This window comes from Monodon monoceros, unplaced genomic scaffold, assembly GCF_005190385.1.
Source record: "Monodon monoceros isolate NGI ecotype Baffin Bay Population unplaced genomic scaffold, NGI_Narwhal_1 Super_Scaffold_19, whole genome shotgun sequence".
Lineage (NCBI taxonomy): Eukaryota > Metazoa > Chordata > Mammalia > Artiodactyla > Monodontidae > Monodon > Monodon monoceros.
In genome coordinates this window covers 81,314,629-81,341,677 of record NW_021703775.1, presented here as the reverse complement: position 1 = coordinate 81,341,677, position 27,049 = coordinate 81,314,629, and the positions used below count along the sequence as shown (strand labels likewise).

General features: G+C 44.3%; 2 protein-coding genes across 4 annotated transcripts in view; both read left to right on the top strand.

Annotated features, from left to right (window-relative positions):
- TAF1B (TATA-box binding protein associated factor, RNA polymerase I subunit B) overlaps positions 1-5,913 on the top strand; it is a 59,303-nt gene extending 53,390 nt beyond the window's left edge. Inside the window, exons 13-14 of one of the 3 annotated variants that reach the window (XR_003794991.1) lie at positions 84-306; positions 5,161-5,913. Coding sequence is in view for 2 of the 3 variants with exons in the window: in XM_029232605.1 (XP_029088438.1) it covers positions 84-306; positions 5,161-5,365 (428 nt within the window). In the remaining variant the exon portion in view is untranslated. Of the gene's footprint in view, positions 1-83; positions 328-5,160 lie in introns of those variants that run through there. The other 2 variants (XM_029232605.1, XM_029232606.1) reach the window with 2 other exon arrangements.
- Positions 5,914-20,915: 15,002 nt separating this feature from the next.
- Positions 20,916-27,049, top strand: part of GRHL1 (grainyhead like transcription factor 1) — a 46,103-nt gene continuing 39,969 nt past the window's right edge. Inside the window, exons 1-3 of the mRNA XM_029232172.1 lie at positions 20,916-21,039; positions 24,272-24,458; positions 26,967-27,037. Of these exons, the coding sequence (XP_029088005.1) occupies positions 21,020-21,039; positions 24,272-24,458; positions 26,967-27,037 (278 nt within the window). The 5' untranslated portion in view covers positions 20,916-21,019. The remainder of the gene's footprint in view (positions 21,040-24,271; positions 24,459-26,966; positions 27,038-27,049) is intronic.

The window sequence follows — 27,049 nt, the reverse complement described above, 5'->3', positions numbered from 1 at the left end:
TACTATCAAGTAAACTACAGACTTTATTCGTGATTTAACATTAGTTTTTATTTTATTCCTTTTCTTTTTTCCTTCATTTCCAGAAATGGTCGTGAGTCTACAAAAACAATTTAGCACACTGGTTGGTTCAACACCAACTGTTGAAAAACAAAGCCCTTCAAGTTTTCAGTTCAGCTGGACCGAAGAGGGCAGTGATAGAACTTGTTTCCATGGGCATAGCCTCCAGGGAGTCCTGAAGCAGAAAGGCCAGTCACTGATGACCAAGAATTCCCTCTATTGGCTGAGTACTCAGAAATTCTGTAAAAGGTATGTGATGCTCTTAGAAATGACAGGATAAAAAGCATGATGAAACTTCTAGTTTGGCCTGAAGGAGTTGGCTGTAGTAAGAGCCAGATAGGTGATTTGTTGGAATTAGAAGGTGGTGAACTTAGAATCAAGACACTCAGAATTACACACTGAGTGTTGTTTAAGGGATGGGCGTGTTGACTGACCTCACGGTGATAATCATTTCACAGTATACACATGTGTCAAACCATCATGTCGGACTCCTTAAACTCACATACGTTGTATGTCAGTAATATATCAATAAAGCTGGAAGAAGTTTTAGATTATAAAGACTTTTCTGATTGTAACCTTATATTTTTATACTAATCTCATTCCCATATTGACATAGGAATTGTCTGTAAGGCACATTCCCATAGTTAAGAGGACGTGCTCGTGAATCCAGCTGTTCATATCCCAGCCCTGCCGCTCGCTCGTGTGGGCAGGTAATCTACCATCTCTACAGCTCTGTTGCCCTGATTGTAAACGCAGGGTATGGTACTGACCTTCCTCCCCTTCTCAAAACCTCTAGCAGCTCCCATCTCCTTCCGAGTGAAGTCAGGAGAGCCTGTGGGGCCGCCAGCCCCGCTCCTCTCTGCCCTCCCGCTCCTCCGCATGCCCACGCTCGCCGCGCAGGTTCACAGCAGCCTCCTGGCCGCTCCTGGAGCTTGCCAGCCACACTCCCCGCGCAGGCCTTGGCACGTGTCGTACCTTCAGCCTGGAATGCTCTTCCGCCGTGTGTCTACAGAGGCTCACTTCCTTCAGGTTTTTGTTCAAATTTCACTTCCTCGGAGAGGCCTTTCTTAGCCATCCTGTCTAAAGTATCACAGCTCTGCCCTCACACCCACACACACCTCATCACTCTCTAACCCCCCTGCCTATCTTTTTTGCTTATAGCTTTTGTCACTATTGAATGTATTATATTATTACATATATAACGTATTGTTATATATTTATTACATATTATTATATATTTATTTATATTATTATACATACACTAGAATGTCAGGTCCTTGAGTGCAGGGACTCTGTCTTATTTAATGAAAAATCTCAGAGACTAGGACAGTGCGTAGCACATAGTAGGTGCTCACCAAGTATTTGTTGAATGAATGAATGGAAAATAGAAGCTGCCTCATAGGGTTTTCATGAGAATTAAATGAGATGTATGGTGTCTGTCACATAGTAAATACTCGATAAATGATAACTATGATCATTTTTTTAAACAAAACTAATTTTCTGTTGAAGAGTTTAACTTCCTGAGTTGAGTATCAATCAAGATAAATAAAATGTAGAAAATACAGTAGAAGATACTAAAAGGAAGTTATCTGTATTGAAATTTGCTGCTCAAAAAGACTTTAGCTGAGTCTAGAATGGTTAAGGAGTATAACTGTCTTAACAGCAACCACGAAAGGCCAGAATCCCAACCTTCGGTCAGCTCCGCATCTGGGGTGATACAGGCCTTTGGGCAGTCAGTGCAATGGCTTTTGTATAACTGATTCACTTTGTTATACAGCAGAAACTAACACACCATTGTAAAGCAATTATACTCCAATAAAGATGTAAAAAAAAAAAGATTTAAGTTTTCCTTGAGAAGAGGAGAAAAGGCTGTAGCCCTGTCCCGCGAGGGGCCCACACACAGGACCGGGCCTGTTAGGACGTGGTGTGCTGGTGCTGTTGTGTCTGCAGAGTCAGCCTGGGGAAGTTAGAGGGGAGCCTGTACCCTACACTTTTCACGTCGAACGATCAGTGGACTTTTGGATGTTCCTCATGAGTTTAATACTGTAATAAAAGATAGTTAGTTACAAATAAATACACCTTGGTATAGTCGGAGATGAAACAACCAAGATATTTTTCTCTGCAGGAATTACAAGGCTAAACACCAAACCATGTAGACGCATAATTTTATGATCCCATGATTTTATGCACCAAAATCATCCGTCGAATCACTTGCCTATTTAGACCATAGCCTAGAACCACAGAGTAAGCAAAAAAGGGTTCAGCTAACCTATCAAAAGGTCACTGAGTCCGTGACTAAAGCTTATACACTTTTCTCAGAAAGCTCACTCGGAGCCTGCTCACTCTGCCTGGAGGTGTGTTTCTGTCAGGCTGAGTTGTCTGATTTCCAAATTCCTCATCATCAGAAGAAACAGAGTAGGCAGGAGACTGAGAGGTGTCTGCTGATACGCATCTTGACAGCAAATATAAATGATATTCATTTGACAAACAATAGAGGAACCAGCATCAGAAGCAGAAGCAGACAAAATAACTCAAATTACAGTGGGCTGAAGTTCATTCATGACACACAATAGCTCCACAGAGCTAAATAAACCAGACCACGTCTCGGCTTCAACACAGAGCATGTCCCCAAATTGTGCATCCTCTCTACCTGTATTTTCTAATATTTCCACAATAACAGTGGACAGGTTGTCACAATATAATTTTAAAGGCTTTAACGAATATGCTGAATATGCTTTGCTTAATAATAACCAAGTAATGTATAACTGAGTTTTAAAAGATTTCCATCCAAAATGGTCACAATGAAATGTTTTGATGTTTAAGAGAGCAGATCTTCAGCTACATGGAGAATTTTGTTACACAGAAGGACTCATTTTTGTGGGTTCAGAAGAGACAAACATTGTACTATGAAATAATTTAGAGAACACTCAGGCCTTGAGAACTAAGCAGAGAGAGGCTGCAAGAGCACTTCAGATACTCGAAGGTGTTTATCCTTCTTCTCTGAGGCGGAGCCAACAATCTTGATGAATTTAAATGATTATACATTATATTTGGTTTCATCACTTAAAACTTTAGGAAAATTTAAACTTTCTGAGTTTATGATAAGGAATGTAATCCTTAAAAGATATTGTTATTGATTCAACTTAGAAATAAAAAGTCTTACTGTAGCAGATACTCCGTATACCTTTTCTTAGCTTTCTGTTGTAAAAATAAAGTTTTCCTTATGGTCCCTAGGCAAGAGAACAACATTTTTACCCTTTTTGTTGGTAATATTTTGTCTGAAAGAATCTCTCTTAATATAGCTAAAATTAAAACTTAGAAAAGAAGAAAAGCAAGAGGGCACCATCAATGACTTATATTTGATTTTTCCATTAAATCAGTCAATGCACAAACAGTTGAGGCTTTTAAATTTCCTACTAGTGAACATAGTAGGGTATTAGCTTTTTTGTGTTTTATTCAAATAGGCTTAAGATTTTAAGTGAAAATTTAAAAATCAATTTTAAAGGAATGTAGGGAAAGTGAACAATTTTGAGCCCTTACTGTGTGCCAACCATTGGTTGAGTGCTTCATATATATTCTCATGCAATCCTCTTTTCCATCCTATGAGGTGGTACTGTTATTTTTTCCTGTTTTACAGATGAAAGAACTAAGAGTAGTTACCCATAGTCACAACTGATGTGTGGCAGACTTTGTGGTGCAAATAGAAACATTCCTTCAGGAATTTAGGGCCATATATGTTATATATATCATAATATCTATACGTTTATATCCTCTGTGTACTGTTCACTTGTTTTTTAAAACTTTTTATTATGGAAATTTTCAGTTGCACTCAAAAGCAGAGAGCATGGTATCATGAACTCCCCTGTACCCGTAGCCACCCCACTTCAGCAGTTGTCTACATGGCTAGACTTGCTTCCCCCATGCCCCAACTCCTTCACCCCTCTACTCCCAGTTTATATGGAAGAAAATCCCATACACTGTAATTTTCTTAAATAAAACCATGATACCATTAATCAGACATAAAAACTAATAGTAATTCCTTAATCTCGTCAAACATGCAGCCAATGTCTAGATTTTCCTGACTGTCACGTAATTTTTTTTTTTAATTTATTTTTTTGCGGTACGCGGGCCTCTCACCGTTGTGGCCTCTCCCGTCGCGGAGCACAGGCTCCAGATGCGCAGGCTCAACGGCCATGGCTCACGGACCCAGCCACTCCGCGGCATGTGGGATCTTCCCGGACCAGGGCACGAACCCGTGTCCCCTGCATCGGCAGGCGGACTCTCAACCACTGTGCCACCAGGGAAGCCCACGTAATTTTTTAAATAACTCAGAATCCAAGTAAAGTCCATACACTGCAGGTGGTAGAGATATCCCTTAAGTGCTTTAATTCATAAATTCCCCCTTTATCTCTTTTTTTTCCCCCTTGCAGTTTACTTATTGAGTAATCCAGGTCATGTGTCCTGTACAATTTCCCATAGTCTAGATATTACTGATTACAGCCCATGATACCACTTAAGGTGATCTCCTGTCCCCCTGCTTATACCTTGATATAGTTAGAGATTGATAGAGTTAGCAGTTTTAATTAGTGTTTTAGAGATTTTATGGTAGTGAGAGATTTGATCAGATTCAGGTTCTACTACTTTAAAATAAGCAAAATTGCTTTGTAAACTCTTCTTTCTATAATACATACAGAATTGCAACATACATTATTAAGCCTGGTGTCTTATTTTGGATGGGAGTTGGGGATGATTTTTTTTTCTTTCGTTTGTTTTAAAATATGTCCAGAATCTCTCCCTGTCTGCTTTTGTTTGTCTTGACCATGGTAAGAAGAGGGGGGCCCATCTGGAGTGGAAGAAGTCATGAGACCTGGCTCTGTACCACCTGTGTCCCATGGCATGGTGGCCAGGGACAGTGCTGAAATCTTTTTCCTTTATAAAATTTAGGATTCCTTCCAAATTGTTCTGTTTTCTTCCAGCTCAGAGTACTATTTTAAGCCTAACCATATATATTTTTTAAGTTACTTGGGGGATGTTCAAGGGATGGATGCATACGTTTCTAAAAGACCTTTAAATGTAGTGTCTTCCTTTTTCTTCCCCTTCTAGCTATTGTAAGCATGTGACAACCTACGAAGAATCGAATTTTTCTCTGAGTTATCAGTTTATACTAAATCTCTTCTCCTTCTTGCTAAGAATAAAGACCTCCCTTCTCCATGAAGAAGTGAGCTTAATAGAAAAGAGACTTTTTAAAGCAAAATACAGTACAACAAAAAAGAAATCTTCAAGATCCAGGAAAGCAAGAAAATGTTGAGAAAAATGAAATGGAAACTTTCTGGGGAAAATATTTTAATAGTGACAGTAATGTCAAATTGTAATATGACATTACAGAGAATGGTGAGAAATAGAATTTTGTTGCAAGCATGTACATACATACAAATATATGTATCAAACCGCTTATTAAAATGTATATTAGAAAACAGGTGGGCTTCCCTGGTGGCGCAGCGGTTGAGAGTCCGCCTGCCGATGCAGGGGACATGGGTTCATGTCCCGGTCTGGGAAGATCCCACATGCCGCGGAGCAGCTGGGCCCGTGAGCCATGGCCGCTGAGCCTGCGCGTCCGGAGCCTGTGCTCCGCAACGGGGGAGGCCACAACAGTGAGAGGCTCGCATACTGGAAAAAAAAAAAAAAAGAAAACAGGTGAAATTTGTTTGAATTTATTTTTTAAATTATGAATGTTCTCATTGTTAAAATAATAATGTTGTATAAATGGTATCCAGGAGTTTGTATTCATTGTATTTTAAAGCTAAATTTTCTTTTTAAACTAGATCACTTCCTTAACTCTTTATATCCCAGAATAAATCCCAGATGGATCAAAGATCTAAACATTATAATCTTTTATATATACATATATAAAGTATTAGAAGAAAACAAGTGTGAATGCTATGATGATCTTGGATTGGGGAAGGACTTTCTAAGATGTCTCAAAACCAGAAACCAAAAGGAAAAGATTGATAATGTGACTACAAAGTCAAAGGCAAATGACAAACTGGGAAAATATATTTGTAGTATATGATGGACAAAGGAATAATTCCTTTAATGTATCAATGCCACTTGCAAAGCAATAGGAAAAAGATAAGCCGAACAAGGGATATGAAAAGATAGCTTTCTGAAAAAAAAACAACAACAAAGGCCAAGCTAAAAAACGTGATAGGATACTCAACCTCACTCATATTAAATACAAATTATGGAGATATTATTTCCCACATGTTAGATTGGCAAAGATTATAAAGGTTTATAATACCTGGTGAGGATATTGGAAAATGAGGCATTCTGATTCATAGTTCATTTATTCATGCAATAAACACTTACTGAGCAACTTCTCTATGTTCCAGGCACATGCCAGACCCTGGAGGTACAGAACTGAACAGGGCCTTTAAAGATCATCTATTCTAATTGGGCAGGGACAAATAGTCTACAAATAAATAATATTTGGGGTCATGAAGTGCAATGAAGAAAAAGTAAAGGGTAAGTGATCAGGTGGGCGATTTTGTAAAAAGTAATTGAAGGAGGACCCTCTGGGGAGGTGACATTTGAGTCGAGACCCACCCGTATGAAGTACAGTCAAGGGAGCAAGCCCTGTAGCCATCCAGAGGAAGATCATTCCAGGCAGAGGAAACACGCAAAGGCTCTGAGGCAGGAGTACGCTTGATGGATTCAGGGAATAGCAAATCGTTTGGGTCAGCTGGAGATTTGGGGTTGAAGGGGAGAGAGGTAACAGATGGCTTGGAAGAGGTTGCCATCAAGGCCATGATCAGGGCTTTGGCTTTTGTCCCAAGTGTGTCACAGGAAGCCTTTGGACATTTTTGAGCAAAAGAAAGATGTGATCCAACCTATGTCAAAAGGATCAGCTTCGGGCTTCCCTGGTGGCGCAGTGGTTGAGAGTCCGCCTGCCGAGGCAGGGGACACGGGTTCGTGCCCCGGTCCGGGAAGATCCCACATGCCGCGGAGCGGCTGGGCCCGTGAGCCATGGCCGCTGAGCCTGCGCGTCCGGAGCCTGTGCTCCGCAACGGGAGAGGCCACAGCAGTGAGAGGCCCGCGTACCGCAAAAAAAAAAAAAAAAAAAAAAAAAAAGGATCAGCTTCAGTTCTTAAATGTAGGAATCATCAGCATATAAGTAATATTTTAAAACAGTGAGACTAGATGGGATCTCCTAGGGAGTTAGTATAGAGAGAAAAGGTTTTCATAGATGCTCTTTATGAAGTTGAGCAAGTTCCCATCTACCTTAGTTTGCTGAGAGGTTTTGGTCAGGAATTGATGTTGATTTTTTTTTCAAATGCTTTTCCTGCATCTATGAGATGCAGGTTTTTCTTTTTTAGCCAGTTAATATGGTAGTTTACACTGAGTTACAAATGTTAAACCAACCTTAGATTCCTAGGATAAACCCCACTTAGTCATGATCTATTATCCTTTTAAAGTACTGTTGAATTTAATTTGCTGAAATTTTGTTAAGAAATTTTGCATCCATGTTCATAAGGAATGTTGTTCTGTAGCTTTCTTTTCTTGTGATTTCTTTATCCAGTTTTGGTATCAGAATAATGCTATAATCACAGAGTTGCGTTATGAGCTATGAAGCATCCCCTTCTCTTCTTGTTTGTTTTCCAGAAGCATTTGTGTTGGGTTCTTCCTCTTATATAGGAGGTGCTCAATGCATGCTATTACTGTTGCAGTAATCCCTCTCTTCCCTTTCCGGCAGTAGGTGGATAAGCTTTTCCTGTGGTTGAATAGTTTTTAGATGTGAGCACACTCAGAGAAGTAACACTTCTTTATCAGGCTTAAATGTAACTCATAAGTTTGAAATGCATGCAAAACCTTATTTTTTTTCAGTTTGTGGGTGCTGAAAACTTTTTATACCTTTGAGCCATCTGTCTCAATATTTTTAAGTGTATGGAACTTGTTAGCAGGTAGTGAAGTGAAGCCCATCTGGGTCTGGATTGGGAAAGTTTTCTTTGTGGGAAGGTTTTCAACTATAAATTCAGTTTGTTTAATATCTATAGGGTTATTCAGGTTATCTATCTCTTTTTGAGAAAGCTTTGCTCTTCAAAGGACACTTATGAAAATGAAAATTTAAACCACTGGCTGGGGGAAAATATTTGCCAAAAAAAGTTTGCAAAAACAAGCCCTGACAAAGGGCTTGTATCTGTATAAATAATTCTTACAATTCAATAATAAGAAAGCAAACAATCCAATTAAAAATGAGCAGAAGATTTGAGCCGACACTTCACCAAAGAAAATACACAGAGAACAAATAAGCCCTTGAAAGGTGCTCAACATCATTAGTTATTAGGAAAAAGTAAGTTAAAACCAGAAGGAGATACCACTACACACCCAGTGGAATGGCTTAAATTTTAGAAGACTGCCCATAGTAAGTGTTGGCAAGAATTGGGAGCAACTGGTGCTCCGAACTGCTGGCGGGAATGTAAAATGGTACAACCATTTTAGAAAACAGGTTGGTAGTTTCTGAAAAGTGAAAAATATATCTACTATATGATCCAGCCCTTCCACTACTAGGTGTTTACGCAGGAAAAATAAAAGCATTTTCCACACAAAGACTTGTACACAGATATTCTTACTTGAGATCACAAAAAAAGGTAAACAATCCAAATGGCCATCAACAGGTGAATGGATGTGGTGTATATCCATACAAGGGAATACTTAGCTATAAAAAGAGACGAACTATTGAAACAAGTGACAACACTCTGCTCAGGGGTGGGACTGGGGGGAGTATATAAGAAGCATGTCTTTCTATAACTTAAAACATTGCTTTCCAAAGATCTGAACTGGAAAATTATTTGAATATGAATTTTATGGAATCAGCACCATGATTTGAAGTGCTATGGTACTTCAGTTGAGTGAAGAGTTGAATTTGCTAACAAGCCCTCCAGGTGATTCTCATACACCTGGAGGGCTAAGCTCATGGCCATGCAAAGATAGCACGCATGTGCTGAAATTGGGTTAAATTTCGTATTAGAGTGTGAGAACCACTGGCCTCAGGGCCGTCCACAGGCAGGGGCACTCAGCTCCACTCAGCTCCAACAGCCACCTTCCGTATCCTCGCTGGGAGCTACTTCTGGGTCCTTTCCACCCTCAGGGCACCTTAGTAGGCTGGGCAGCCATTCCTTCTGCGCTGCCATCACCCCACCCGTGTTGGCACAGGGCACCCTGTAGGTGGTCTCCGCAAGCCTTCTCTGCCTAAATACTTGCCTCAGCTATTCCTAAGCTGCGCGATTATGAAATAAGGCAGAAGCAGGCAAAGTGCCATAATGGATGTACAAATAGAGCCCAAAAGGAGCATTGACGGGGAAGAGGCCTACACCCCTGGAAGGCTCGGGCGTGGAGGAACTGGATTCCTGGGCAGGCTGCCCCTGCCAGAAGCAGGAATCAAATCTTTTCAAATTGATTCCCCTTTCAGGGGAACTAATAAATTATCTTGCCACTAGAGTGACTTGTGATACTTGTTCATTTGGATGGAATCTCTTTTATGAATAAATCTCATTTAGTTTTGTTTTTTTTTTTCGTTAAATTGCTTACCACTGCAGTGAAACATAATTTTACAATTTAGGGGACCACCCTAAAGGGAAGTAGAACCAAGTAGGATTTCACATGGTCTCAGATCCAGTAACCATTGTAATAGTGTGAAATCAGATACTTCTAGGGAGTGAAAATAGAATACAGCAGATACTTCTGGGAAAAAAGTCTTCAAATTGTTTTATGTCTCTCAGTGATCAGTCTAAGATCATGGCCATGCAAAGATAGCATGCATGTGCTGAAACTGAGTTAAATTTCGTATTTTTAGTTGTCTTAGATCATCAAAACATCTCGGAAAGCACAGCTATGAAACGCACTCATTAAGCACCTATCTACTTATTGAACATTTTACACATTTTCTCACTTGATGTATTTAGATAAATCTATCCATCTACAGCTACAGCAATTAAAGGTTTCATCACAGTAGATTAAAGCAAAAACTTTAAACGTGTTAAAATTTTTCTTTAAAAATTTAAATCCGGTGAAAATACAATGAGCATCTTTTCCCACGAGAATACAGAACATTGTCCCAAACAGTTCATTAGTCTACAGGAATAGCTCATACATGTTGAACATAGTTCTGTTGCTTTGGGGTTTTTTGTGTTTTAATCCTTAAAAAAATGCAGGTTTCTTTAGGCAGCGTGAGATTCTGTGTTAGACTTAAAAGGAATGGGAGTGTCTCCTACCTGCCAGGTTTGGCTTCTCTAGCATGGGATCAATCAACATTGTTATGGGAACATAATGATTGTTCGCAGGGCGAGGAGCCTTATCTCACCTGAAGGGTAGCATTTTCCTCTGGCCGGGAAGCAGCAGACCTGTCACTGCCACTCAGAAGTGGCACTTCTATAGCCCAAAGGAAGGAGGCCGAACACTGACCTGCAGAGTGTCTATAGTCCTTTGTTATCTCTTTGGGATTTTTCCCCCCTCCATTGGCACAAAGCCACCTAGGGGGGAAAAAAAAAGAAGTACTAATTCCACCGTATGTTGACACAGAAAGCTATACTGCTTAGAAGGAAAGAAGCAGCATTACTTCCGAGTCTCAAGGAAAACCTTGAATAGAATTTCCAAAGTATGGTGGCTATAAAATTCTGTTGAGTTATTAAATATTGCAGATAGCTAAAAGTGTTTAAAAGTGTGTATTTTTATCTTGAGTATTTAGCCGGTGACTTTTTAAAATTTAAAATGCCTTTGCATTCTTGAAAGCCGAGTAAATTCACACAGTATTGTCTCACAAAATGTTTTCAAGAAGCCCTTAGTGTATGTTCCCTTGTAAAGTATTTAAGTATAAAGTGATGGTAGTGCCGAACTTACCTGATAATACACTGCGACTTGAGAAGAACTTACAAAAGAGTCCTTTATTGACTATAAATTAAGAACCTGCTATTTCAGCTGACTTGGTCTTTTGCCCTCTGCAACAATGAGTTCCTTCTGGAAAATTATCAAATATCAAATATCCATAAAACATGTAAGGTACATGCTTTATGGATATTTGAGTTGAACAGGGTGACTCACACAGATATTCCCAAAGGAAATTTTAAGTTAGAATACCACTTAAATGTAATTATCTTTTGTCACCACTGTTGTCCACGTTAATTCAGATTAAGTGATTTTGTTAAACATTACCTAAAATGAAAAAAATGGTCTCTGAATTTTAAAACTCCCAAAGTTAAAGTAGCAAAAATATGTTCTTTACCATGTTAGAGGATAAGAAAATGTTATAAAACATGTTTACTGACTTTCACCTTTCTCATCTTGGAAATTCACACCAGAAATAAAAGTCTCCCTGGGAAGGTCTCTGTTTGGGGTCCCTGGCACCCTAAGCAGTCAGCCTGCTGGGACCCTCGGGCAGGGGCCAGCACCTCGCCACGCCCATCTAGCCACAATGTCTTTCTCAAAGTGCAGCCCAGGGATCTGCGTCTGGTCAAGACGGGGCTCCCCTGCCTGCCCCCTTCTCACCACTGCCTGCCCCCTTCTCACCACTGCCTGAGGATCAGAGTGGGTGGATTGGCCTCAGAGTCTGCATTTTATCCCCTGGCACCCCACCGCCCATCCCCAGGCGCAGAGGATAGGGACTACCCCCCACCACCTGCCTCCACCTCCCCAACCCCAGCCTACTTCAGTCCCCCCTCTGTCTGAAAAGGCATCAAAAGGAGCTCCGTTCTTTCAGTTCCTCTGCACCCACAGCGCCTCCTGTTTTTGGCATTTAGTATAGCCTGATTTCAGCGTGTGTCCTGTTGTCCTAACTAGGCAGGAAGTTGGAGACTGGGGGCCATTTCTCATGGCTCCATATAGAGCCCTACATCCAGTATTTGTTTAATAAATGTCTTTGATGAAAGTAATGATGATAAAAAAAGGAAAATTACAAAAAGCTTCCTACTTTCTTATCAGTTACCACAGTGCAATGATCACTACTTAATGAATGAACTTAGTTGTCTGCCTTCCAAATGTTGGTTTGGAATCAAACTGAAGTACTTTTAAGGCAGAAGGGGGAAGGAAATGGACATAACTTTTGCCCACGGTCTACCTGTGGCCTCATCCACTAACTATATAGTACTCAGAATGTGCCAGGCACCGTCCTAAGCACTTGACCCAAATCGCCTCTTTTAATCCTTGCGTCATCACAGATGATGTTGTGCTGTATTATTTTACAAATAAGGACATTGAGACATTCTGATCCCAGGTAGCCTAGCTCCAGAATCCGTGGGCTTTACCAACTTACAGAGCTATGTCTGGAAGACCTCAGCCCCTGGTGACGTCAGTTTGGAATCTAAGGAACCGCAATGCTACTCCAAAGAAGAAAACATTAGCATATGTGAGGAGAGTGTATCCTCGCCAAACCCCTCCTCCAAGCCTCCTCCCCAAGCCTGTTTGTCCTTTGTGCTCCGGTCTCAATCACAGCTCCGTTGGCTAACCACCCAAGCTATATGTCGCCAGCCCTCGCTACCTGTCACCGCCAACGTCTCATCCGTCACTCAGCCCTGGTAGTTCCACCACCGAGTTTCTCTCTGGCTAGTGTCCAATCTTCCGTCGACACAGTTACCGCCCACCTCAGGCCCTCATCTCCTCCCCCGTGGTAGGTTGCAAAACCTCTCACCTTTCCAAACATTTCTCATTCCTCTGCCAGTTATTTTCCAAAACTAGATCTAATAGCACTTTGAGGCTCAAAACCCTTTGATGGCTCCCTGCTGCCTGCAACCCGATGGGGTGGCCTGGGGTCCATTACAATGTGGCTCCCACACAACTTTCCCTGTCTCACGCCCTGCGCCTTCTCCCTCCATCTTGGGCAAGGGGCTTCTGAACACTCGCGCTTGGCACCTTTCTCGTGCTGTATTCTCTGTCAGGAGTGTCCTCCCTTATCTCAGGAGAACCTTTATTCCTCCTTGATGACCCTGCTCAAATGCCATCTCCTCCACTTTCCCCACCTCAGCTCCCAGGCAGAATCCATCCTTCCCAATGCAAAGAGCACACGTCTCATTAGGGCATTTACAACATTCGTGCTAACATGCCTTTGTCTCCAGATGGAGCAATTTGATTGCCAGACAGTGAGTTGAGTATGTACCTATACACCTGGGGCTGGGTGGGAGATTTTGAGGTTAAGACACCTGAGACCTTATATGAAAAATAGAGTTCACAAAGGTAAAATGATATATGTAACATGTCATAGAAGAAGCATATTTAGGAGATTTTACACATCTAATTGGTGATAATGAGGTTTATACAATTAATTTCCACTTACCACCATAGCTCGTCAGAAACTTTGCAGGACTTCTCTTCTACACATTTTCAGTGGGACGCCAGTACATCAGTTTTGCTTCACTAAGGATCACATGTATACTAAGAAGCACGTTTTGTGCTTTGCCTGGTCCTCCATCTACTTGTTAGAGCCTCTGATTTCTTTTCTCAGAGCTGCTGTCCTCATCTGCTGATCCCCACAGTGGCCCCAGGGTAGCGTCCCACGGAGTTTTGTGATGCTTTGAGGCACTTTTATTAAAAGGATTGAAGGATACCTATGTAAGTAATGCTCAACTGTCTCCCAACTCCCAAGTAATACAGCCATAGTGATGCCCACGATCATTTCAGACCAAACACACACCAGTCCCTTTCCCCTCATGGAAAGCAATCCTGATTTCTACTTCTTCTTTCTCTTTTTTTTTTTTTTTTTTTGCGGTACGCGGGCCTCTCACTGTTGTGGCCTCTCCCGTTGCGGAGCACAGGCTCTGGACGCGCAGGCTCAGCGGCCATGGCTCACGGGCCCAGCCGCTCCACGGCATGTGGGATCTTCCCGGACCGGGGCACGAACCCGTGTCCCCTGCATTGGCAGGTGGACTCTCAACCACTGCGCCACCAGGGAAGCCCTCTACTTCTTCTCTCTTGATGCTTGTCTCAAAGTTCTCCTGATTTTTCCCTTCTCCTTTTTTCAATCTCTAAATCTTCCTTTCTCTAATTACCACCAATAGATGTAATTCAAAATTCCAGATACTGGAATTGATAGTCTCATGGTGTAGAAAAGATACACAAAAGTGAGTGTATCTACACATTAAAACCGAGTTCATGAAATGTCAACTTTGGGCAAGTGACAATCCCTTTCCCTGTTTCCTACCTATGAGATTAATATCTCTTGTACTAAAATTTGATGAGATGCTACAGCTTTAAATGGATATAATTTTATAGCTGAAGATGTTTTACCACTAGACACCTTTTCTTTGAAGAGTAAAATACGCAAATGTGAGCCAGCAAGCAGAGCCAGGGCCTCGCAGCCCCCCTGCCTGTGGCGTTTCCTTGAACTGGCAGGAAGCATCATGGCTCCTCCTCACTCCGCGTTAGTCACAGGCAAGAGAGGTTTCCTGTTGCAGCTGTTGAGCCTTCACTGGAATGACTGCTCTACAGTGAAGCCATAAGAAAAGAATGTGAGATATCTGGGTTCTAGTTGCCAGAAGGAGGGTGACACCCAACTTGACATGGCTCCTTCTGCCTCCATTCAGAAACGGAGAGAGTCTGGATGGAGGGCCAGGTATTGGACGAGACTCACCTGAGACCACAGTCATCCTGGCCCAACAGGTGGCCAAGGTGGGGCAGGGGCAGAGTCTCCAAGAGCAAGCACGTTTGCAGCAATGCCACTGAAGACATTTGAAAAGAGAGTGTGTGGCAAACGCAACGTGGAGAGCCAGTGCTTGGGAATCAACTTAGAGAACGATCAAACGCCATCTCCCAAGCCAGATGTTGTCACAAGGAGCCCCGGCCGTGGCCCTGCCACATTTAAAGTGTCCAGGCTGCTTTATGATGGGGCGACAGGCGAAACCCCGGAATATCAGGCGGAAATACTCACATATTAGCAGCACCACCACCTAGAGGGAAAGTGTGGGATTTGGAAATGAGATGCCTGGGTTCATGTCCCGAATTTACTGGCTATGAGACTTTGAAAATATTGTTTGATCTCTCTGGACCTCGTTTCTCCATCTACAAGATGGGCGTAACCCTCTCTACCTCATAGGGTTGCTTTAAGGATCAGGTGACTCAGGTACGTGATTGCTTTGAGCACCGGCTACCTCCAGGAGGTTGCTGTCATTACCATCCTGAATAACAACAATCGTTGATCCTCTGTAATGTGCTTATCCCCATGCTAGATGATGAGGGATTTTTTAAAAATATGATATATAGTTTCTGTTCCTTAAGCAGCTTATAATACAGTGAGGAAAATGGGGAGATGGAACATTTAATGTTTATTGAGTTCTAATAGGTCTGGCATTGTTTGAAACACTTTTCATGAAACAAAACAAACCTATCAGCCCTTGGTGACAGGGATCTCTCATATTCCCCAGTTGAGGAAATTGAGGCTCAGAGGTTCCAGAATGTCCTAAATCACAGAGCTGGGAGGCAAGGGTGGAGATTCCACACCCTCCCTTCCACACCCCATTTGTCCAGAGTGGATGACTTTCATCTCACAAGAGGCACTGGCAAACGGGGTGAGACACAATGGCTCTGATGAACTGGCTGGTACAGATTCTTGGATGTCAGGCATGGAGGCTGTGCCCTCATCTTGCTACTACTTCAGCTCTCTCTTCAATATGGGCTGTTTCAGGGTGAGATCCCTGCCTGTGACAAGCCCTGCACATGGCTGGTCAGGCTACAGTTAGTTTGCATGGCCAACAAACAAGTGCTTGGACGGATGGGACAGGGTTCCTGCCCTGCTGGTCTCTAAAGAAGATGGAAGCAAACCATTCAGGGTCTTTGAGCCAGGCATTGCGTGAGATTCTTTAACTGCATTATCCTTTGTAACTCTGCAAAACTTGATACTGTTTTCCTCATTTTACAGTTGAGAAAACTGGGGACTGGCAGTGAAGTAGACTGCTTAAAGTAAAAACAGGAGGTAGATCTGAGGTTTGAATCCAGATCTTATGCACTGAAAGTCATCCCCTCAAACTCATGCAAAACTGAATTAACTAAAAGGCACAGATGCTCGTGATGAGTGGTTATTCAGGGGTAGCTGAGGAGCTGGGGGAGGAATTTGTATGGGATGGGAAGGGTTCCTGGAGGAGATGGCATTGGAGGTCGGCCTTGAAAGAAGATGCATGACAGGGGTGGTGAGGTGGAGAGAAGGAACAGCACAGGAAACCAGGGGCCTGAAATTGCAGGATGTATTCAGGGAACTCTGTGATGGGGTCCAGGGCATTGGGGGCTTTTAACTGGGACATAAATTTGGAACTGTAGGTTGGGGCCAAATTGGGAAGGAACTTGAATGCCAGGCTTAGGAGCTTGGACTGCAGTCTGTAAACTGTGGGTAGCCAAGATCAGAACTATTCTTAGCAACCATTCTTAGAGTTGGGGGACACTGGAGCTGGAAGGGACCAGATGACCTGTCCAACCTCATCCTTTTCCGGAAGCCCAAAGAGAAGTGACTCTACTGAGGTCACCAGCAGGTCAGTAGAACTTGGACTAGAACACAGGTCTGTGACTCTCCCAATCCACCTCCCGGTCCGCCTCTTTACTTCCACAAGTCTGTTAAAACCAGGTGGTCTCCTACGGGAGAGGGGCCCAAAATTCATTTCCTATTCTGAAGCCCACGACTTGGGAAGTTACCGCAAAGATCCTCCTTCTCTTAAAAAAAAAAAGGACCCAGGGACTTCCCTGGTGGCACAGTGGTTAAGAATTCACCTGTCAATGCAGGGGACACGGGTTCAATCCCTGGTCCGGGAAGATCCCACGTGCCGTGGAGCAACCAAGCCCATACGCCACAACTACTGAACCTGTGCACTAAAGCTCGAGAGCCACAACTACTGAGCCTGTGTGCCACAACTACTGAAGCCCGCGCATCTAGAGCCCGCGCTCTGCAACAAGCCACCACAATGAGAAGCCCGCGCACCGCGACGAAGAGTAGCCCCTGCTCGCCACAACTAGAGAAAGTCTGCATGCAGCAACGAAGACCCAACGCAGCCAAAAATAAATAAAATTTAAAAAAGAATTGTTAATTAAAAAAAATCACTGATTGCTTACTCATAGTGTCTAGTTATCATACATCCATACGAAGAAATAATATGCAGCCATTTTTAAGGTGCAGTAGATGTATAGGTGCTGACATGGAAAATGTGCAAGACCCTAAAGTAAGTGAAAGCAAGCAAGCTGAGGAGGGCTGGGCACAGTATGCATCCCACTGTATAAGAAAATAAAACATATGTATGTTTGTGGATGCATATGAAATATCTGGAAAGTTATACGAAAACTGGTAACAGTGGTTATCTCTGGGGAGAGGGACAGGAGGGAAGAGGGAGCAACTCTGTGCTCTAAACCCTCTGTATTGCTTACATTTCCTTCTTCTTTTTTTACTATAAGCATGTATTATTTTTATAATTTTAAGAATAGTAAAAAATTTTTTTAAATAAGGTATGGCCAACAGCTCATAGATATGGATTTTAACTTCTATTTTAGAGAGCTCTTGGAGACAAACTAAATAAGCCAATACTCAGATTTACAGAATAGACCCAATTTTTTTATTAGTACATCTAAGTTCTAATAACCTCAGGCCTTTACTGTTCTTGTTTTTGGATTTATGGTTTGATATTTATTCATTCATCCCATATTTATTTTGTGCCTATCGTGTACCAGGCAGTGGGACTGAAGCATGAGGTCGTGCGTCTTCTGCAATAGGAAAGTAATTTAAGCCGATCCCCGATGTGGTCCAGATGGGAGGAGGCTGAGGGCCAGAAGAGATGCCTGCAGAGGAAGGTACCCATCCAGTGAACACTTCCTGGACAGCTTCTATGTGAATACCAGGAGGCTAGGGACCATAAAATGAAAGCGGTACAATCCCTGCCCTCTCTTGAAAAGCTCCCACTTATGGTGGAGACAGAAACAAACAGAAAATCGAGTATTACAAACAGAATGTGGTAAGTGTGGTGATGGGGTGTTGCACAAGTACCGTGGGTGCACGTGGGCCACTTAACCCAGCCTAGAAGGCCGGGGAGGACAGCTGGAGGAAGAGGAGGGGGTCCTAGCCCAGCCTGGACGCTTGAGTGGAGTTTGCCAAGCAGGAAGAGGAGGAGCAGGGGCTGGGGGGCAGGGCGTGTTCTTAGCAGAGCAGAGCAGGGCCAGGAGCAGAATTGCAAAAGGGCGGGCGGAGCTGTTCAGTCACACTCGTGCTAAGGTGTCTGGACTTTATCCAGAGTGTAAAAGGTGACAAGATCTAAAATTTGTGCTTGATAAAGGTCACTCTGGCCACATCTGGAGACAGATTAGAGGAAGAAGAGGGAAGGATGAGGTAAAGAGACATTGTTTCCCAACTTGAGTCACGTCTGCGGCACAGCTCTGCTGATTTGCACCATATCTGGGGACCACGTGTACTATTATTTACTTAATTATTTTTAAGTTAGCCCACTTTAAAAATATAATTTATTTAAACAAGATAGTGAAGAATAAAAAAGAACAGCCTCCCTGGCTCCAGCGTGGTACCCAGGGCTAGAGGACAGAAACTGGAAATGGCAGAAGGGCATGATGGCGTCTGTGGTTGCCTGTTTAGGTCCCAAGAGGCCTAGAGAACAGGGAGCAGGAAGTTGGTGGGAGTGGATGAGGGATCAGCTGGTACTGAATGAAGGCCCTAATGGCCTCCATGTTGCTAAATGCCCATCTTTCTTAACCTCCTGGCAGCATGTGACCTGGCTGACCACCTTTCCTCCTTGCTTCCTTTTCCTCCAGTGTTGGTCCCATTCTTTCCTGTCTCTCTGCCACTGAGGTTCATCCCATCTCCAGGCTCTCAATACCATCTCTCTGCTGATGATTCCCAGATGTCATTTCAAACCTGACTTCTCCCAGGACTCCAGGCTCATATCAAACCATCTGCTGATACATCTACTTGGATCTCTAATAAAAACCTTGAAATTAACATGACCAAAATGAAACCCCGACCTCCTCCAGACCTTCTCTGCCTGCAGTCTTCCCCATCTCAATGATGGCCAAGCATTCTTTTCAGTTTTCAGCTGAAAACCTTGTAGTCTTTGACTCTCTGTTTTTCCTCTCACACCCTATATCCGATTTTCAGGAAATTCTGTTGGTTTTACCTCCAGAATAGATCCAGAATTTGACCACTTCTCACCACTCCAACCTACCACCCTAAGCCAAGCGACTAGTATCTTTGGCTTGGTCTCCCTGCTCCCACATTTGTCCCCTACCACCCAACAGCCAGCTTATTTACTTTCAAACAGGAGTGAGGTCATGTCACTGCCCTATTCCAAACCTTCCAATGCTTCCTCATCTCACTCAGTAGATGCCAAAGACTGTACAAGGGCACCCAAGCCCCACAAGGAGTGTTCCCTGCCCCCGTTACCTCCCTGAATGCATCTCCCTTGTCCTTCTGTCCTCCAGCCCTTCTGGGCTCCTGCGGTTCACCGAACGCACCGGGCGTCCCCACCGTCCCCAAGGCTGAGCCTCTGCCTTTATTTTGTCTGTTACCGCAAGAAGGATGCTGGAAGAAGGCAGGAAATTTCGTCCCCTCTTTTCACTGCAGTATCCCCAGCATCTAGAACAGTGCCTGGCATAGAATTGTTGAATGAAGGGCAGACCCTGGAGAAGGGAGCTTCGGCTCAGGAAGGACAACTGCGGCCAGGAATAAGTAGGGGTGGAAATGAATGGAAGTTGGCTGGTGAGAGGAGTGAGACGGCTTTAGGGGTGCCGGGAGGGGCGGCAGTCGGGGAGGAGAGTGCGGGGTGGCGGGTGAAGTCGGGATGTGGTTCCCAGAGGGCTAAGACGTAGGCAGAGATGGAAATTCGAGACTGGTGGGGTCGTCCAGAGAGGTGGGGCCCAGGAGAGGGGAGGGGCAGGCACTTGGGACGGAGGCGGCTCCCGCGAGGCTGGGGCGACCACGCCACGGGCACCCACGCTGGCCGCACCGGGGGCGGGGGAAACAACGGGTTAGGAGACTGTGGTAGTCTTCCAGTGACTGTCACATAGTGGACAATCTGAAGTGGATGAACAGGGGGTTCTAAAGCCAGAGAGTGTCGGTGGGCAAGACGAGCAGGGAGACATCTGAGCTTCCTCGGGTAAAAGCCAGAGCCTCGTAAGTAAGTGCACGCGGAATAAGAGGTGAGCGGGGGCACAAGAAGGGCGGGGCGCTCCACAGACCCCAGGCGGGAAGGTGCCCGAGGCAGCCGAGAGGCGTACCGCGGGCACCGGTGAGGGGCACAGCCGCCGGGTGGGGAAGCTCCATCACTGGAGCAGCGGGTGGCTTGGGTGGGCGGGCGGGCGGGCGAGGAAGGAAGAGCGCCCAGCGCCCGGGAAGGCGGCGCCAGGGCACGGCCCGTCCCGCGGGTGGGCTGCCGAGGCCCGTGACCGTGGGGCAGAGCTGGGACGCAGCGCCTGGCCGCCCTGCCGTGGGAGCGCGGAAGACCGCCGAGGAGCTGCAGGTGCGCACTGGGAGCCTCGCGGCTTTGCCACTCCGGACAGGTGGGAGGCGCGAGCGCCGGGCGCGCCACACAGACGCGGCCACGCGGAGCGGCCCCCAGCCCGCGCCGCTCGGCCCCGTCGCCTCCCTTCGGCCCCGCCCCGGCGCCCCGGCGCCCCGGCGCGCCGGCCAATCAGGCAGCGCCGCCAGGCTCCCGGCCCCGAGGCCCAGCCCTGTGCTTGAGCGCCGCCAGCCAATGGGAGGCTGAGCCCGGGCGCCCTGTGCTCGCTGCCCGCGCGGAGCCGGCTCAAAGCGAGGAAAGCGAACCCAGCCCGTCGGGGCCGCCGCTCTGGACCCGCCGCCGCCGCCGCCGCCGCCGCCGCCGCCGCCGCCGCCGCCGCCGCCGCCGCCTCCTCCTCCTCCTCCTCCTCCTCCTCCTCCCCCCCCCGGATCGGGTGTACTGTCCCAACCCGAAAGTCCAGTTCTGCGGCCCGGCAGCGGCGAGCGAGCACGATGACACAGGAGTACGACAAGTGAGTGAGGGCGCCGGCAGGCGAGTCCGGCCGTGCGGCCGGGCTCCTGTTGCCCGGCCGGCCGGCCGGCCGCACCTGCCGCGAGGCAGGGCGGGCGGACGGGCGAGGCGAGGGCCGGGGCGGGTGCGAGGTCTGGCGGGCGGGCGGGCGGGCGGGGGGCGCCGGTGCGAGGCCGGGCGAGGAGGCGGGGGTGCCAGGCTGGGAGGGCGGGCGGCTCGCGTCTCGCCGTCCGCCTTCTTCTCCGCCGCGGCCTCTGCCTGTCCGCACCCCCGGCCGCCTTTGTTCCCCCGAAGACCCCTGAGGGGACCCCTGCCTTGGGGGCCTTGACTCCTGAGAGGAACCGCCACTCCCGGCCTCAGCGTCCTGGTCTGGGGGACCACCCCACGGGCGCGCCCCGCTGCTGCTCTCCGGTGGCCCGGGTGCGCGGCGGGAGCTTCGGGGCGCCCCGCTCGCGGGCTGGGGCTCTGCCCGCCGGCGGCCCCGTGTCCCCACCGGGGCGTTTTCGCTCAGGGGGGACAGTGGAGCTCTTTGGGACGCGCTCCGCGGCTGGAAAGGGAGAGCTTCTCAGGTAATCTCTGTCGCTCAGCCGTATCATTCGGCCAGGCTGCTAGAACTTCCGAAAGGAGAAATTGAGGGGAAAGTGGAAGTGCTCCGGTGTCCTGGCATTTTCTTTTCCCTGGCTGAGAAAATTGTTGCAGGAGTTTTTTTTCCCACTTGGCTCACTGATGGTAATTACAGATTATTGCAACTAGCAGTGCTCAGAAATATCAAGAGGATGGAACTTTGAAATCAGGATGGTAGACTAGAGAGCACTGTGCTTACTAACGTGTTTTTTTGGCGATCGTGATTAAAGAAATATTTTCACAAATGTAAGGCGATAATGTAACTGGGCGAGGGACAGTTCTGTATTTTCTTTGCAGCCTTTCTGTAAATATAAAATTGCTCCAAAAAAGAGAAGAAATAGAAACCCCCCCAAAAAAACCCCAAGTAAATCGCACCAGACCAGTCAGTGTATTTGAGATCAGTAAATCCAGGGCAGAGGGGTAACTCTCCCAGCTTTATAATTATTTGCTGAGGATCGCTTTGTTTAAGGGTGCTCTTCTTGTGGATGAGAGGTTTAGATATTATTATGTATGGATAACTTAAATTTCAATTAATCTTGTGGTGTAGAATATGCAGATAAATTATTGCTTGAACTGTATTTCAGAAGTCTTCCAGAGATCATTGATGAAGGGTGTTAAGACTCAGGGAGAGGGCAGTGATGAGGCTTTAGGGACTAACAACAGCCTGACTGTCATGAGGAAGTAGACTAAAAAAGGCAGCTGGTTTCGTGTTTATTTCTTGACTTATAGTTTAGATAAGGCATATTTCCAGAGCTCCAATTTTGGCCTTAGGCATAGTTTGGAAATCTAAGACACCTTCAGGGTAATCACAAACAAAACCATTGGCAAAAAAATATTTATTTTCTGTTGCTTGTGCAGATTTGGGATGGGGGTGGGAGAAGAAGGGAAGCTGAAAAACTAGCATTATGGGAATTGAATGAGCCAAGTGCTGTCATAATCTTCTGGAAGTAGGTATTACACTATTAATAATAGCGCAGGACACCAAATCACCCCCAAAGTACCACTGGTTCAGTGGCTGTTGTTCTGTCCTCCTGATGGCGCGGGGAATGCCCCTTTGTATATTACATATTTTTTTTTAAATTTGGGATTTGTGGGAAGTCTTCATTTTTAAACCAACCATGTGCTTTGAACAACCCATCGTGTTTATTTTGTGTTAAAATAGTATACCACCTCAAAACTTTTCCTACCAAATGTGAGCTCCTAGGACTTTAGGAGTAAAAACATTGGCTTTGAAATAAGACAGTTTTGACTGAGGATAATTAAGTTGTAGGATTTTTTTTCCCCCTTTTTTTCAAAGATGTTCTCCTTTTTCTGAATCTGTATCTGTTTTTAAAGGGCCTGGGTGACTGCCAAACCCTAACCTTGTTGATTACTTGAGAAGATAATCAATCTTTCTACATTCACTTTTAGAGTAGGTAGGTCACCTTTAGGCAATTTACATATTTCATTTGTGTGTTGCAATGAGAACTGATCCTTTAATTTGCTTTGTTAGGATGGTGATAATTCAGAGTAGTTCTGAATATTTAAAAAGCTTTTCTTAAAAAAAAAAAACTGCTTGATTTTGCTGGAGGTAGTGTTCCACTTTTTCTCTTTATTGACTTACTAAACAGAACCACTGAACAGTTACTGAGGCTGTTTACATTTCAAATTTTTGGAATCAGTCATGTTTGCTTTAATCTTTTAAGTTAAATCTTCTATAAGACTCTACTAAGTTCTCCGTTGATTTTTCTGGATTTTTCCCACCGAACTACAGTGTTAAAGTGGAACAGTTCTTGCCCAGTATGAAAAACCAGTAAAGATTTTTAAAAACTGATTTCCCCACTTATTTCCTTAAAAACCTCTTTTTGTTCAGTGGCTGCATTTATTGTTGTAGATTCTTAAGTGTTTATCTCTACGATAAACAGTTAACTCCCATGCCAGAGAATTGTACCTCCTTATTGATTTACAGTCCCCTTTGGCCACATTCCATGCTCAGTCTGCTGGTAATCAGTAGAATATTCTAACTCTCTCATATACCCCCGAGGATTAAACCAAGTCGCCCTTTTTCTTTCCGTCTTCTCCTCCTCTCCCCTTTGTTTGTAGTTTTTAAGGCATGGCATCACCGGGAGAAAGAGGGAGATATCATATACCAGCATGGTGATTGAACCATATATACTCTGTGTAAGAGGGTACAGTCCTGAATGTATATGTCTGAAGAGAGTGAATGTTCTGTTTTGCCTTACTTTGTCCTTGTGTTTGTTTTTGTAAAGTGTTTGCATAGCCTGACATTTTCTTGGAGTGGGTTTTTGACTTCTGGTTTTGGGGTTTTTTTGTGCCAGGTAGTGTGTCCTGGGTTCCATGTGCAGGTTAACTGCAGGTTCCCTGTGCTGCCTAAATACCTTATAGCTTACTGGGTGACCCATTGGGCTGCATTTAAGCGGGTTGTCTTCTGATCTTGTCTTAATTTAGCTTTACTAGGGTCATTGATGAAACAATGGACTATTTTATTGGAACATCAAGGAATTGGTTGTTTGCCTTTTAAAAAATTAGTTTATGATGACCTGCAGTAGAAAAAGATGTGAGATAGAGATATATATATTTTTTTTCTTCTTAAATAAATTTCTCCTAAGCAAACGGCCAGTGTTGGTTCTTCAGAATGAAGCACTTTATCCACAGCGTCGTTCCTACACTAGTGAGGATGAAGCCTGGAAATCTTTCCTGGAAAACCCTCTCACTGCAGCAACCAAAGCGATGATGAGCATCAATGGAGATGAAGACAGTGCAGCTGCGCTGGGCTTGCTCTATGACTACTACAAGGTGGGTTTGCCTGCTCTTTAAAAACCCTAACAACAGCCCAAGGCACACTTGATTCAACAGCATATAAAACAGTAATTTGCTGGTAGAATGTAATGCAGGTTGCTTCTGTAGTGACTATAAATAGTTTAATGAGTACTTTGACTTACTGTGGTTCAAAAGCTGAAAATCTACAATCGTAGAATCAACGGGTCGTTTTTAAAATGTGTAAAGTAGCCAGCTGTTCTGGCTCTATCTGAAAGGTGAAGCTCCCATAAAAGAAGATGTTACCTGTGCCTTAATGAGATTGGTCATTTTTCCAAAGGTAGTTCTTAGTGCCATCAAGAGTGGACATTGGTTCATTTACCTGTGCTCTAACCTTTATTCCTCTGTAGTCAGAGTGGTTTCCTTTTCCCTAAATGATATTACAGAGCATTTGATTTGATTTGATTGTGGGATTCATGAAAAAAACAAAACCTGTATTCTCTAGCCTTGGACTTTCTAGTTCTAAGGTCAGGATATATTTTGTTGCCTGTTCCTAGAGATTTGGATTAGTCTTAATTAAACACAGCCTGTTCTCCGCCTGGAGTTTTACATGGTGTTCATATCTGGACACCCCTGATCTGTACCATCATCATTATCCTAGTAATACTGGCTACCGCTTACGGATTACCTGTATTGTGCTAGCCATGCTACCAGAATGAACGTGATTCCTGATCCCTCCAGCAACCCTGGAAAATATGTGCTATCATCCCTGTTTTGCAGATGACAAAAATAAGATTCTCAGGTCACACAACTAGTATGTGTTGCAGCCAGGGTTTCAGGTTGTGCCCAAGCCCCCGCCGCAGTGTGCCTTGCTGCCCTGTGGGGGACAGGCTCTGCTTGCTGGGTTCACTTTGGCGTTCTTCCCTCTGACCCATAGCCCACATATATATAAACTGTAAGATACAGCCCAGGAATGGCTATATATTACAGCTTATTTTTACCATCTCTTTGTTTTTGAAACGTTCAAACCTATAGAAAACTTAGAATAACAAGACAATTAACTCCCAGATACTCTCACCCAGATTCACCAGTTGCCTGCCCTCTGTTACATTCTGACACTGTATTCTTCTCTGAATACAAGAAATGCAGAGGGTAAAAAGCAAAGAAGATAGTTTGATTATCAGAATGGGGGGGGGATGACCTAAACAAAAGGTTTAATTGTTTTCTGGTATGAGGCCATGTGTCCAGCTTGTGTTTGAGGTCCGAGGTCAGTTTTTTTCCCTTAAATATGAATGGAAACTTGCACAGTAACCAAGGATGCTAGAAGAAACCCTTGCCTGGGACGTGTGCCACAAATAGAACTTATATTATCTGTTCTTCTTATGGCTTGTTTTATTGACTCAGTGTAAAACCATAAGTTTCTAAGTATTAAGTATGAAGTTTGAAGTTACATATTTTTAATTGAAACTTTGAGAATGGGAGAAACCCAACAAGTTTAGTGCCAGAAAGGCCTATGTAATACCACTAATTGCAGTGGGTTGTATGTGTGTGTATTTTAAATAAAGGGTCATCCTAAAAGTATTTTACATCTTAGGAGATAAATCCTCATATCTGTCCATTAAGGGTGGCAATCTTAGTAGTACTGCATGTCAGCCTTCTTGCAATAGCTGTAGGGTTATTTATTTTCCTTCTTAAATAAACTGACTTATTTGTTTCAATTCTTTGGGTGTAACCATCAGTCATTTTTATATAATAACTTTGGTAAAGCTTTAAAAGCGTGTTGTTAATACGTGAAACAATAATTTATTTTGTCTTTAAGGGTAGAATAAGAATGTAGGAATAGAATTTCTACGTTCACATTGAAAACCAGTTTCAAACGTCTTAGTGGTTTTGGAGTACATGTTGGGAATAAGTCTCAGCTGGGTTGATGTCTGCAGTACACCCAGTAATGTTCGCCTGCTGTCACCTCCTATGCAAAGAGGAGCAGAATCAAAAAAGGAATAGACCCAACAGAGTTTGATTTGTCCTTTGGGTAACAGACAGTGTGAATCCCAACGTATCTAAAGAAATTTATCATTTGGAGCCAACATTTGGATCTTGGAGTGAACCGTTAATATGGCTGATCCTTTTGGTTTTGCGTTTGATCTGAAAGGAAGGGTAGCAGAGAAGAGCAGGGAGAATGTTGAAAGAGCCCAGTTGTGTTTTCAGTAGCTTCTTCTCTATTACATTATGTAGATAAATGGGTAGAACCAGACCAGAGGTATTTCTTTTAACAGATAAAACCCAAACTCAATGACAAAGTAAATGTTGGATATTCTGAATTTATTTGGCAACTAAATAAAAGTTGGTTTTTAACATATCAACCCGGTGACCAGATTGTAAACTCCTTGAGGGCAGATACTGTCTTATTCGTCGCGTGTCCTCAGAGCCTGGGGTTCGGTAGGCAGTCAGTAGGCATGTGAATGGTCGAGCTTACTGAAAAGTAAGGACTGTATCTCTACTTCATGAGTAAGAACTAAGTTGTTGTCATGTGTGTTAATATCTAAGGTTCCACGAGAGAGAAGGTCATCAACAGCAAAGCCAGATGTTGAGCACCCAGAGCCAGATCATAGCAAAAGGTAATGTTTAAT